Here is a 13103-nt window from a genome sequence, read left to right on the forward strand (position 1 = left end):
CAGTTTACTCCATTTTACCTCAGTCTACCTCATTTTTACCTCAGGTTATCCGAGTTTATCCCATTTTACCTCAGTTTATCCCAGTTTACTCCTTTTTACCGCAGTTTATCCCAGTTTACTCCATTTTACCTCAGTTTATCCCAGTTTACTCTATTTTACCTCAGTTTATCCCAGTTTACTCCATTTTACCGCAGTTTATCCCAGTTTACTCCATTTTACCTCAGTTTATCCAAGTTTACTCCATTTTTACCTCAGTTTATCCCAGTTTACTCCATTTTACCTCAGTCTACCTCATTTTTACCTCAGTTTATCCGAGTTTACTCCATTTTACCTCAGTTTTACCTCAGTTTATCACAGTTTACTCCATTTTACCTCAGTCTACCTCATTTTTACCTCAGGTTATCCGAGTTTATCCCATTTTACCTCAGTGTATCCAAGTTTACTCCATTTTACCTCAGTTTATCACAGTTTACTCCATTTTACAGTGTATCCAAGTTTACTCCATTTTTACCTCAGTTTTACCTCAGTTTATCCCAGTTTACTCCATTTTTACCTCAGTTTTACCTCAGTTTATCACAGTTTACTCCATTTTACCTCAGTCTACCTCATTTTTACCTCAGGTTATCCGAGTTTATCCCATTTTACCTCAGTTTATCCGAGTTTATCCCATTTTACCTCAGTTTATCCCAGTTTACTCCTTTTTACCGCAGTTTATCCCAGTTTACTCCATTTTACCTCAGTTTATCCCAGTTTACTCTATTTTACCTCAGTTTATCCCAGTTTACTCCATTTTACCGCAGTTTATCCCAGTTTACTCCATTTTACCTCAGTTTATCCAAGTTTACTCCATTTTTACCTCAGTTTATCCCAGTTTACTCCATTTTACCTCAGTTTATCACAGTTTACTCCATTTTACCCCAGTTTACTCCATTTTTACCTCAGTTTATCACAGTTTACTCCATTTTACCCCAGTTTACTCCATTTTTACCTCAGTTTATCACAGTTTACTCCATTTTACCCGTTTACTCCATTTTACCTCAGTTTATCACAGTTTACTCCATTTTACCCCAGTTTACTCCATTTTACCGCAGTTTATCCCAGTTTACTCCATTTTACCGCAGTTTATCCCAGTTTACTCCATTTTTACTTCAGTTTATCTGAGTTTACTCCATTTTACCTCAGTTTATCCCAGTTTACTCCATTTTACCTCAGTTTATCACAGTTTACTCCATTTTACCCCAGTTTACTCCATTTTTACCTCAGTTTATCACAGTTTACTCCATTTTACCCCAGTTTACTCCATTTTTACCTCAGTTTATCACAGTTTACTCCATTTTACCCGTTTACTCCATTTTACCTCAGTTTATCACAGTTTACTCCATTTTACCCCAGTTTACTCCATTTTACCGCAGTTTATCCCAGTTTACTCCATTTTACCGCAGTTTATCCCAGTTTACTCCATTTTTACTTCAGTTTATCTGAGTTTACTCCATTTTACCTCAGTTTATCCAAGTTTACTCCATTTTACCTCAGTTTATCCCAGTTTACTCTATTTTACCTGAGTCTACCCCATTTTACCTCAGTTTTACCTCAGTTTACGCAATTTGTACCTCAGTTTTATCGTTAATCCAGTGTCTTCTCTCGATTATCCGTTATAAGCCTCTAATCGTCTATTTGGTTAAAAAAAAAAGCCGCGCGCTTCTTAAAGCGACAGGCACCACTATAACGCTGTATTGGCTGAGAGTTAACAGCAGGCTGAGAGGCACGTGAACTTGTGCACGTTATAAGCGTTATTTCTTTAAACAACAGCAGCAGCAGCAATAATAATAATAATAATAATAATAATAAAACGTGGAGGCTGTACTGGCTCTCACTGAGTTGTTTTTCTGATTCAATATGGTGCTCTATTACAGCCATCACTATATGGACAAAAGTATTGGGACACGTGCTCATTCAATGCTGGGGGGCTTTATACCCCTCTACTAGCCCACGCTTGGCATTAGGCAGCATGGTGCCGATAAGTTCATGATGTTGATCTGCTCCAGAGAGTCCTATTCTATTGGCAGTACTCTACAGCTCAGCCTGGCAAAATCCACACCTCATTTTTGTTCTCATTGTTTTGAAGTGTGCATTAAATTCAGGTTGTTTGTGGGTGATGTTGGTTGAATGGGACGTTCAGAGGGCTGGCAGCGTCCTCTGCTGGTCTCAGTGAAACTTAGTCCTTTCTGGGGTTAAATTGCAAAAAGCTGTATATAGAGAAAAATGCTTGGTAATTTTATATAAATAAGTTTTTCAGGTTTTTTTGTGTGTCCAGATGTGTGAGGTATTAATGCTGAAGTGTCTCAATACATAAATACAAAAATCAAGACAGATTTTTCTTTTTAACATGCTTATATATTGGCTTATACATGATCCAATATAGATGAAATCATAACAAGAAAAGGTGTTATGAGAAAGAAAAAGAAAAAAACATATAAGTAAGAGTTTCAGTCACAAAGAAATGACTCTTCCTGTATGTTCTGTAAAATAAACGATAGAGAAAGAGAGAGAGAGAGAAAGCTGAGGGTGTGATCTGGATCTCAGCGGTAGAACAGGAGCACAGCAGCTTCAGTGATCTCTTTGGAGGCACTCCACCCGGCATGTGTCCCGTAACCGTCCCAGTCAAAAGATGGGAAATCTCCACACTGTCTAGGTGCAGCTTCTGGGAAATGGCCTCCTCCTCCGATACAGTACTGCAACACATTAGGACAGATATTCCCAAACTGACTGTCCACCTCTGAACAGTGAGTATGAAGCAGAGTGAGGAATACATGACTGCATGAACTCAAATACATGAGCCTGATAACTCACGTGCTCCGTGTTGCAGCCCGTCGGTCTGAGTCCAGAGCAGATGGCCATGGCTGCCCTCTCATGGTTAAACACTCTGAAAGCGATGAAGCCGGCCTCAGACTCTCCTGAAAGGATTAAAGACAAATAACAGTGAGTATGAAGTCATTTTGAGGTGATCTGACCAAGTTCAGAAAGAGTGCTGGAGGAAAACATCCAGATTTACAGTTGCTACTTTAGATCTGTTGAGTTCAAGATGCCTTAATTGATCACTGACCCCAGAATCAGTTGTGCTTCTTTGGTATACAATAGGAGATGCTAAGCTAACATTGCTAAAGACACTGAACTGATGATCAGCAACTGTTGTCTCTGTAAACACACTCCAATGCATAAACATATTAGCAAAACGTTTACCAAACTAATGAGGCCCATGTCATGCCTTGGCTGATTGGCTGAATCTGGGCTCAGTGATCAATCATGCCAATTCAATTTTTCACTAAACGGTTCCTTTAAAATTCCAGAATTAAATTCCTAGCAGTCAAAGATGACATACCTCTTGGGTGGGGACCATAAAGGTTCTTTGTAGAGGCTTCATTTCCCAAATCGTACACCACTGGAGCAGTCGGTCCGTTATTAGTACGGCAAACTCCAATTCCATGCCTTACTGGAAATTTCTAATGGGAAGATGATAAAGAATAAACGAGCTTGAAATTCATTGTGAAGAGCATCAAGTGGGATGCAGTACCACACTGTCACTATAGTACAGTTGCAGCTCTTTAATTGTGTTAGATTGAGATACAGTACCATACTTTCACTACAGTACAGTTTCAGCTCTTTAACTGAGTTAGATTGAGATACAGTACCATACTTTCACTATAGTACAGTTTCAGCTCTTTAACTGAGTTAGATTGAGATACAGTACCATACTTTCACTATAGTACAGTTTCAGCTCTTTAACTGAGTTAGATTGAGATACAGTACCATACTTTCACTATAGTACAGTTTCAGCTCTTTAATTGAGTTAGATTGGGATACAGTACCATACTTTCACTATAGTACAGTTTCAGCTCTTTAATTGAGTTAGATTGGGATACAGTACCACACTGTCACTATAGTACAGTTTCAGCTCTTTAATTGAGTTAGATTGGAATACAGTACCATACTTTCACTATAGTACAGTTTCAGCTCTTTAACTGAGTTAGATTGAGATACAGTACCATACTTTCACTACAGTACAGTTTCAGCTCTTTTAATTGGGTTAGATTGAGATACAGTACCATACTTTCACTATAGTACAGTTTCAGCTCTTTAATTGAGTTAGATTGGGATACAGTACCACACTGTCACTATAGTACAGTTTCAGCTCTTTAATTGAGTTAGATTGAGATACAGTACCATACTTTCACTACAGTACAGTTTCAGCTCTTTAACTGAGTTAGATTGAGATACAGTACCATACTTTCACTACAGTACAGTTTCAGCTCTTTTAATTGGGTTAGATTGAGATACAGTACCATACTTTCACTATAGTACAGTTTCAGCTCTTTTAATTGAGTTAGATTGGGATACAGTACCATTCCTTCACTATAGTACAGTTTCAGCTATTTGAGTTAGATTGAGATACAGTACCATACTTTCACTATAGTACAGTTTCAGCTCTTTAATTGAGTTAGAGTGGGATACAATACCATTCTTTCACTATAGTACAGTTTCAGCTCTTTAATTGAGTTAGATTGGGATACGGTACCATACTTTCACTATAGTACAGTTTCAGCTCTTTAATTGAGTTAGATTGGGATACAGTACCATACTTTCACTATAGTACAGTTTCAGCTCTTTAATTGAGTTAGATTGGAATACAGTACCATACTTTCACTATAGTACAGTTTCAGCTCTTTAATTGAGTTAGATTGGGGTACAGTACCATACTTTCAATATAGTACAGTTTCGGCTCTTTAATTGAGTTAGATTGGGATACAGTACCATTCTTTCACTATAGTACAGTTTCAGCCCTTTAATTGAGTTAGATTGGGGTACAGTACCATACTTTCACTATAGTACAGTTTCAGCTCTTTGAGTTAGATTGGGATACAGTACCATACTTTCACTATAGTACAGTTTCAGCTCTTTTATTTGAGTTAAAGTGGGATACAGTACCATACTTTCACTATAGTACAGTTTCAGCTCTTTTATTTGAGTTAAAGTGGGATACAGTACCATACTTTCACTATAGTACAGTTTCATGTCTTTATTTGAGTTAGAGTGGGATACAGTACCATACTTTCACTATAGTACAGTTTCAGCTCTTTATTTCAGTTAGAGTGGGATACAGTACCATACTTTCACTATAGTACAGTTTCAGCTCTTTAATTGAGTTAGATTGGGGTACAGTACCATACTTTCACTATAGTACAGTTTCAGCTCTTTAATTGAGTTAGATTGGGATACAGTACCATACTTTCACTATAGTACAGTTTCAGCTCTTTAATTGAGTTAGATAGGCATACAGTACCATACTTTCACTATAGTACAGTTTCAGCTCTTTTATTTGAGTTAAAGTGGGATACAGTACCATACTTTCACTATAGTATAGTTTCAGCTCTTTAATTGAGTTAGATTGAGATACAGTACCATACTTTCACTATAGTACAGTTTCAGCTCTTTAATTGAGTTAGATTGGGATACAGTACCATACTTTCACTATAGTACAGCTTCAGCTCTTTTAATTAAAATCATTATATTGTTTACCTTGAATAAGTTATAAAGGTTTCCTCCATGGGAGCTGAGGAAGCGATTCTCAGTGTGGTAGCGTAAGATGGAAGCAGAGGTCCATTTTTGCAGCTGGGCGTTATTGGGAACATGCCACACAGACATGTCCTGAGCCTCAATGTCGTAATACCCCGGATTCTGTGAGAAGTAAGAGGGATGGACTGTGGTCATGGTGAGGCAACAGTTCCAAGTAACATCCTTATTCAATCTTGTCCAAAGAATGCTAAAACAACCAGCACTCCCCTCCCAGTGTACACCCACTGCATATGTCTTTTGGAGAAAACAAGTAGTGCATCTCCCTGTACCTTGTAGTCGTCACTGGTAGCACCTTCTGCATTTCCAAATGTAGCCATGTTAGCCCAGTTTCCTTCTCCTTCAGGTAAGTTAGGGTTATCACCTTGCTGGCTAGACCAGCGATCACCTACAGTGCATTTCCCATACATGTTGTTCTCATGCACACTGGCCACCAGCGTCCAGCCACCTCCAGCAGTGGTCATATCACAGAAGGTCTGGTAGACCACCCCAGTCTCAGTTGTCAGATAGTACAGGCCATCTGGAAAAAAAAATGTGTTTTCTTGATTGAACATGTTGATTGGATTAAATTTATAAAAGAATATGTACAAAAGAATATGTGTACAGTAAAGAGCTCCTATTCAAGTTGTGTTATTATACAGATTATAATTATGTTTATAATATTAGGCCAATAGGTGAAACATATTTTAACCCACAACCTAATCCTAACCTTAACCTCAGCCCACAACCTAACCCAGCCTTACCCATAACCTTCAGATGCTGCTCCATCACTGATCTGATGTGAATGTGACCTGATAGAAATTGGTGGTATAGTGTCCATCTCATAAAATACCAAATATAAATGTAAACATTTCGGAGCTCACCTTTATTGGTTTTATACTTTTCCATAAGTTCTTTGCAGCTCCGGGGGCTGAAAAAACCCATGTCTGCATGAAGGGAAACATTAAATATTATAAACGTATTAGTAAGTGCTGGTTTAGAACTGAAAATCAGTATAAAGATCACTGAAGACTGACATAAAACCAATCAATAAATCAGTAACAGGAGTGTCATCCTACCTCTATCAGACTGAGAGAGTTCCATGCAGGACAAAATCCCCAGCCAAAGAATCCAGTTCATCATCTGTTAGAAAAGCATTCAACATATATACTTTATATACTCTATACTCTATATACTCCAGAATCTATATATTTTCTATACTCTGTAAACTCTATACTCTATATTCTCTATAAATATAGGCTCTATATACTATATACTCTATATACACAACGCTGAGGTTATATACTTTATCAGTGTATCAGATTAAAAGGTTTATTAAGTTAAGTTGGTCATTTATTGGTGGACAGATTTGGTGGATAGTAATACTACTTGTAAAGGGGGGGGGGGTGTAAAACTCTAATTGATTGCAATTATAAAATCAGTCAATCAATCAATTATGTTTTTTTTTCCACTCAGAAGAACACTTGAGGTGACCCTCTTGCACTGCAGCAGAGCATTAACAATAATATGGGGCTGAAAGAAGGAAGGAAGAACTACTCAATCACCATTTGTGCTGATTATAGGAATTAGTCCTCTGTATTTAAGCCTGAACACACACAATGGTTACAATGATGCGTGCAGCCAAACAGCGATTAAGGAGTTCCTCCTTTGACATCCTTCTTTCAGTCTCTATGATATCTAAAATGAGGGTCACCCCCAATGTGAAAATAAAGTTTAATTGATTGATTTGTTAATTGATTGCTTGATTTGGTGATCATATATTCAGCTTAAAGTAAAATTATGAACTCACAGACATATTAAAAATCATCAAGAAGAAAACCATCAAGATAATAGAAGATTAAGAAAGTATAAATTAAGTAAATTAAGTTTTAATTAAGTACATTAAAGTAATTAGCATTTAATTAATTAGTCAGAGAAACAATACAATAAATTAATAACAGAAAGAAATGAATAAACCAAATAAAATAAATAAAGGCTTAAAGGAGTAAATAAAGAGTTAGGAGATAAAAAAGTAACAATATGAAATATATATATATATAAACTTAATTGACTGTAAAGGTTTTGCAAAAAAGGAGACAAAAAAGGAGATAAAATATGTGTATATTTGTAGCCTATTAATTGATGTTTTAGCCTATCAATGCATATTTAAAAATCAGCTGTATGTGCACAATAACATGTTGTGGCCACCTATAGACATCCCTCTGCCACCCTTGGGCCACCCCACCCCTAGAACCAGCCTAAATAAAGAAATGTAATGACTAGAAAATGAGGCCAGTCGACTTCTTCTTAACTTTTAAGAAAGGGTTTTTTCAAGGGTTCCTTGGTAAATACAAGGAAAAATAAATAGTATTTTTTTTCTGTAGAATCATGATAACAATGTTTCAGTGTTTCTCGTTAAATGGTTCTTCTCTGCCATGGAAATCCTTTTGGGTGTAGTTTTAAAGACCTTTTCTCCAATAGCACCAAAGAATTCCAGTATTGTTGAAAGTTAAAGAACCTCATTTTCAATTCTACATAGAACCGTCAATAGAAAAGCACTCACCCTGAAGTTCTCCTGTATGCTGTAAATTAACGTAGCGTTTCCAGTTTTTATCAGATAACAAAGTCTGTCGGTTTTTAAAGACAGTGGAGAGGTTTTTGCTGTGGTCAGCGCAGTGGGTGGTCAGTATTTCAGCAGAAACCATCTGAGGAATGACCTCCAGAAATATCACACAAGTCAAAACCTGAACAGCACTGCAACATCCTGATTACAATGTCCATTACAGTGTGTTGTATAGTTTTGCGTTTTGGTAGTCATGACAATCAGACAAAGAAATACATAAGTAAACAATATTATTTTGCATACTAGGATCCATGTTTCACACATGTAGAAGCAACTTATAACTCTTATTATAAAAGAGAACATTCGATGCATTAGTAAACAGTCTAAAATAGTCTTTATAAAATGTAATTCATAGAAACTTTATTGTCTCTTCAGAAAGATACCACATACATTTACATTTACATTTAAGGCATTTAGCAGAAGCTCTTCTCCAGAGTGCTTTGCTATTTACCCAAGAAAAACCTCAGCTAGTTTAAATAGACTAAAATTCAAAGCTCCTCTAATCTTAGACTCTACTAAACACAAGTCAGTATGGAGACCATAGTACTCTTCTCTTCGCCTGAGTCCTCTCAGAAGAGGAGGGGCTTCAGTCTGGGTTTGAGGACAGCGAGCGTTGGACTCTGCTGTTCGGACACCCAGAGGAAGTTCGTTCCACCACTTCGGTGCAGGACAGTAAAAAGTCTGGACGCTCGTCTTCCGTGGATCCTAAAGGATGGCGGGTCGAGCCAGTCTTGGCTTTGTAGGTCAGAGTCAGGGGGTTGAATCTGATGACCTGGGCAGCTACAGGAAGCCATATGTTAGATCTTCATAGGAGGTGTGCAAGGAAACACTGTGAAAAAATAATATAAAAATGAATTAAAATCAGGGCAAGATCTCAAGATTTGTCTATCCAGAGCACATTGTCGTTGTCCTTAGGATGATTTTCTCTGGGAAATGTTAGTCTGATGTTCTGCACCTGATTCTAATTCTATATATTTAAATGTGTAATAAATGTGTGAGGGGGTGGGAGGGGTGGTGGTGGTTAAAGCTGTTTCTTCAGTTGTGTAAGTTTAGTGATCACGTGAAGATCATGAGTTACAGATAAGGGTTTCATGGGTCTGTCCTCTTTCTTTCACATGCAGTGTGGCAGTGTGCTGTGCCTGTAGTTGGGTTTAGGTGCATTAGTGCAATGCTCAGCAGTTAGACCAGTCTGTGCTGCACTTTCTGTTCTGTTTGTTTGGTAGAACATCTACATTAGTAGACACATTCACTCACTCACTTCTCCATTTCTGCTAGCAATGTCTAAATATATTATTGTTAATGTCTTATTTTGTCAAAATAATGTTTCTTAAAATTGTAATTTAATGAGTAAAACTAACTATAGCAATAGCACAAAAATATGTTTTCTAAAAACCTCAATTTAATTTAGTATCTCAAAATATAGGCTTATTTCATTATATAGCTTATTAATCACTTAATCATCTGTTTAATTTAATATCTCAAAACACTCTTTACTGTTTCAGACAAAGGTTTAAGCTTATTAGGATCTCAAAATAGTTACCTAGCATTTTCAACATTGTATATTGGAATGAGTTATTTTCAATATTCAGACTATTTGTTTTCACAAATATGATTTATCACCTGAAAATAATTTGTTTTTATTTGGTTTTGGTTTTATTTGCTTCACCTGCTCAACTGACATTTAATTTAATGTCTTAAATTCTAGCTTACTTTTAATAAAAGTCTATTTCCACAAAGCCGAAGCAAAAAAGCATGTCAGACTTATAATGTTTAATCTCAGCAACTTTCTGTTCCGTTATTTTCTCTTAGAACCTCAGTCTTCAGTTTACAAAATAAGTTCTTTGCCTTTTAACTAAATCACAAAGAGCAGTTTTATTAAACTATAGTTTATAGTACTGCACACAAACTAAAGAAAGTAATGAATTCAATGTGCCCTATTCAGGAAAACATGGCTTAACGTCCCCTGCTAATAATACCCCACTTGGCTGCTTTTAGAAGCAACCCTGGATTCATTAAATTATGTATTTATAACAAATACAGTACAGCTAAGTACAGTACAGAACAGCAAAGTAGTTACAGCAATTTAGAATACAAAATTACCACTTTAAGTAAATTATTTTCTTGTTAAATGAACAAATCACTTTTTACAGTGTATTACAAGAAATGTTTTCTCTAAAATGTGGCTTTCACAATTAGAATTAAGTATCATAAAATACTGGCTTATTTTCTGGCTTATTCCCATTTCCAACAGATTAAACTATTTTTAAAATGATTTATTTAATACAATTTATGTTTCTAAATATAGTGGGCTATTTTGTCTTTACTTAGAACCTCTAGATAATTATATATTTGCTTGATATTTTGATGTAAATTAAAATAACATTATATCACATTTTTATTCTACATATTTTTACTTTGTCAAAATAAGGCATTGCAGTATGTTCATTATTTACCTTCCCATAAAATAATTTACTTATATATCTTCTATATAAAATAATAGACGTATATATCTTCCATGTAAAATTATATGTTTATATTTTTATGCTTGTATTCTCCTCTCTGTAAGGACATGGCCAGCCGTGCTCAAAGCCCTGACCAAAGAGATACTGTGCCCTAGTGGCTCAGCTGGAAGCAAAACTGAATCAGCAACTTTTTAAAGTTCTTTTCAGATCATGCTATTTCCTGCCATATCTCCCAGTGGTTCATTGTCCCATAAATCAGCAGATTTCTGCTCTCACTGTTGGGGCACTGCTGTTGTCCCTGTTTACCCTTCAGAGGGCCTTTCAGTGGGTTTAACTGTTTTGGTAATAGTGGACTAATGCAGTAAAGGCACTGTGAGTAATGAAATATTCATTAGTATTTCTTAGGGATGAATATATTAGGCAGCGAGTGAACAGTCAGTTCCTAAAAATGATAAAGGTGTTGAAGCAGGGAACAGGGTTATGGGCACCTAAGGCTTATTAATGCATTTGGAGGTCCCACCTCAGGACCCACTTGCAGGATGGTCTTCACTCTTAAAAATGAAGTGCAAATAGTTCTTTGAGTGAATCCATAGAAGAACCACTTCTGGTTTCCGAAGAAACAAGATTTTCATTTTTTAGGGTGATGGTGTGAAAGGATTTGACCAAAGTTAGAAGATAAAGAGTTGATCACTTCACAAAACCAGTGTACAGTTTATCTTCATCTCCAACAATGGAGTGTTTCAAATGATCAGCAGCCAATTGGTCAACAAAGTGGGTATGACTGGAAAGTCCCAGACACACCCTCAGTGGGTTATATATAATGCTGGAGTTTAGGGTGGTTCACGTAATTCTTCCAACCGGAGCGTTCATATACACCAGTCGTGTGTCTGAGGACAACACCTGCTTTGAAGGTAGAATTTTATTTTTCTCAATCCTCTGTAAATTTCGGTGTTGGAGATTCAGTGTTGGCTGTTCTGAGTAGGGTTTGGTGTGAAGCTGAGGTTCATTGTAGGGAAACTAACCAGCTCTGATTTCTTCATCTTCATGAATTAGCTTCATAAAAGCTGATGTTTTGGAAATAATGTTTATATTCTGTGTTCTCATATTTCACATTTCAGTCAACGGCTCCACTCAAACCTGAAATGGCTGACGATCAACCCATCACAAACCTTGGTGTGTCCACCTCCTCTGATGAAGGAGATATTCTGAGAGCTCAAGGTTTCAATGTCATCAACGCTAACCTGAACTCCAAGACTTCAGGACCAAAAGTGTGTCTTTGGTACAAGAAGGAGTGTGGTATGAAGCCAATCACCAGGATCCAGTTCTCATTTACGTCTGATATGAAGTCTGGTTTGATCAGTGCTGGGTTTGAACAGATATCAAGGGATCTGAATGCTGGGACCTCTGGAGATCACATCTTTCTTTGGTACCTGTGTGGTGAGAAAGAAGATGACATTCCCATTGTGGACATGAAGGTGACCCTCAACGTGAATGAGGAACCAGAGCTCTTGAAGGATGGCTATGAGCAGCTAGGTTGCGACCTGAACCGCGGTGCTGGGGGAGACTGGGTCTACCTGTGGGTAAAGCGGAAGGAGCCAACCTACATCTATGAGATCACCGCGACCGACAACAGCAGCCGCGACAAATCACTTTACGAGCAAGGGTACACTTGTGTGGATGAAAGCACCAACCGGTATGCCAAGGGAAATCCCATCTTCCTCTGGTACCGCCGCTCAAAAGACAAGAGCAAAGCCCTGAGTAATCTGGATGTTTCCTTAAACCCTCAGAGTGAGTTTAACCTGCAGCAGAAAGGCTACACTAAGGTCATTACAAACCTTAACAAAGGAAGCGGTGGGGCTGACGTTTATGTGTGGAGCCTAAAAGATGGGTGTCAGAAGATCCAAGGCATTAATCTGCTGGTCAACCCTAAAGCAATGATAGAATACGAGAAGGCTGGTGTGGAAGTCATTGACAAGGATCTAAATGAGGGCAACATTGGGAAACATCCGATCAACATTGCATACTATGCTGCATAACAGCATCGTCGAAGATTCAGGTTATTGGCCACAGTTTGATTTCTGTAGGTGATGTATATATATATATATATATATACATCACCTACATATAGAAAATGAATAATACTCTATCAGTGCAATCAGTAATAATGGAATTTGTTCATAATTCTCAATGTCTACTAAAATCTGATTCTGTTATACTCTAATAGCTGTAATTCTAACTGTGTTTGATCCAGCTCCTCTAAAATAAAGCCAGATTTGACAGCAGAAAACGATTGTCTTTTGAGTCTCTTTGTTGAAAAATGTATGTGAGCTCATTTGCTTTCAATTTTTACTCAGTTTAAATCCAAATCAGATATCAAGTTTACTGCACAACTATTAGCTTCTTGTAACCTT

General features: G+C 37.1%; 2 protein-coding genes across 2 annotated transcripts; one reads left to right on the top strand and one right to left on the bottom strand.

Moving 5' to 3' along the window:
* Positions 1–2372: 2372 nt before the first annotated feature.
* Positions 2373–8381, bottom strand: LOC140546468 (intelectin-like). The gene is made up of 8 exons (XM_072669747.1): positions 8171–8381; positions 6687–6750; positions 6492–6554; positions 5901–6148; positions 5575–5733; positions 3380–3500; positions 2851–2954; positions 2373–2732 (listed from the first exon to the last, which is right to left on the bottom strand). Exons 2-8 carry the CDS (start codon positions 6748–6750, stop codon positions 2580–2582), a joined length of 912 nt encoding a protein of 303 aa, XP_072525848.1. The 5' UTR covers positions 8171–8381; the 3' UTR covers positions 2373–2579.
* A 3176-nt stretch (positions 8382–11557) lies between these two features.
* LOC140546957 (uncharacterized) lies at positions 11558–12970 on the top strand. The gene is made up of 2 exons (XM_072670434.1): positions 11558–11603; positions 11811–12970. Exon 2 carries the CDS (start codon positions 11835–11837, stop codon positions 12726–12728), a length of 894 nt encoding a protein of 297 aa, XP_072526535.1. The 5' UTR covers positions 11558–11603; positions 11811–11834; the 3' UTR covers positions 12729–12970.
* Positions 12971–13103: the final 133 nt, after the last annotated feature.

This window comes from Salminus brasiliensis, chromosome 24 (genome assembly GCF_030463535.1).
Source record: "Salminus brasiliensis chromosome 24, fSalBra1.hap2, whole genome shotgun sequence".
NCBI lineage: Eukaryota > Metazoa > Chordata > Actinopteri > Characiformes > Bryconidae > Salminus > Salminus brasiliensis.

What these genes read in the sequence shown, in the direction of transcription:
- LOC140546468 (XM_072669747.1), bottom strand. Translation starts at nt 6,750, where the DNA reads ATGATGAACTGGATTCTTTGGCTGGGGATTTTGTCCTGCATGGAACTC. An exon ending in CTACCAGTGACGACTACAAG is followed by an intron (nt 5,734 to 5,900) that starts GTACAGGGAGAT and finishes TACTTCTCACAG; the next exon opens with AATCCGGGGTATTACGACAT. An exon ending in TTATGGTCCCCACCCAAGAG is followed by an intron (nt 2,955 to 3,379) that starts GTATGTCATCTT and finishes TAATCCTTTCAG; the next exon opens with GAGAGTCTGAGGCCGGCTTC.
- LOC140546957 (XM_072670434.1), top strand. Translation starts at nt 11,835, where the DNA reads ATGGCTGACGATCAACCCATCACAAACCTTGGTGTGTCCACCTCCTCT.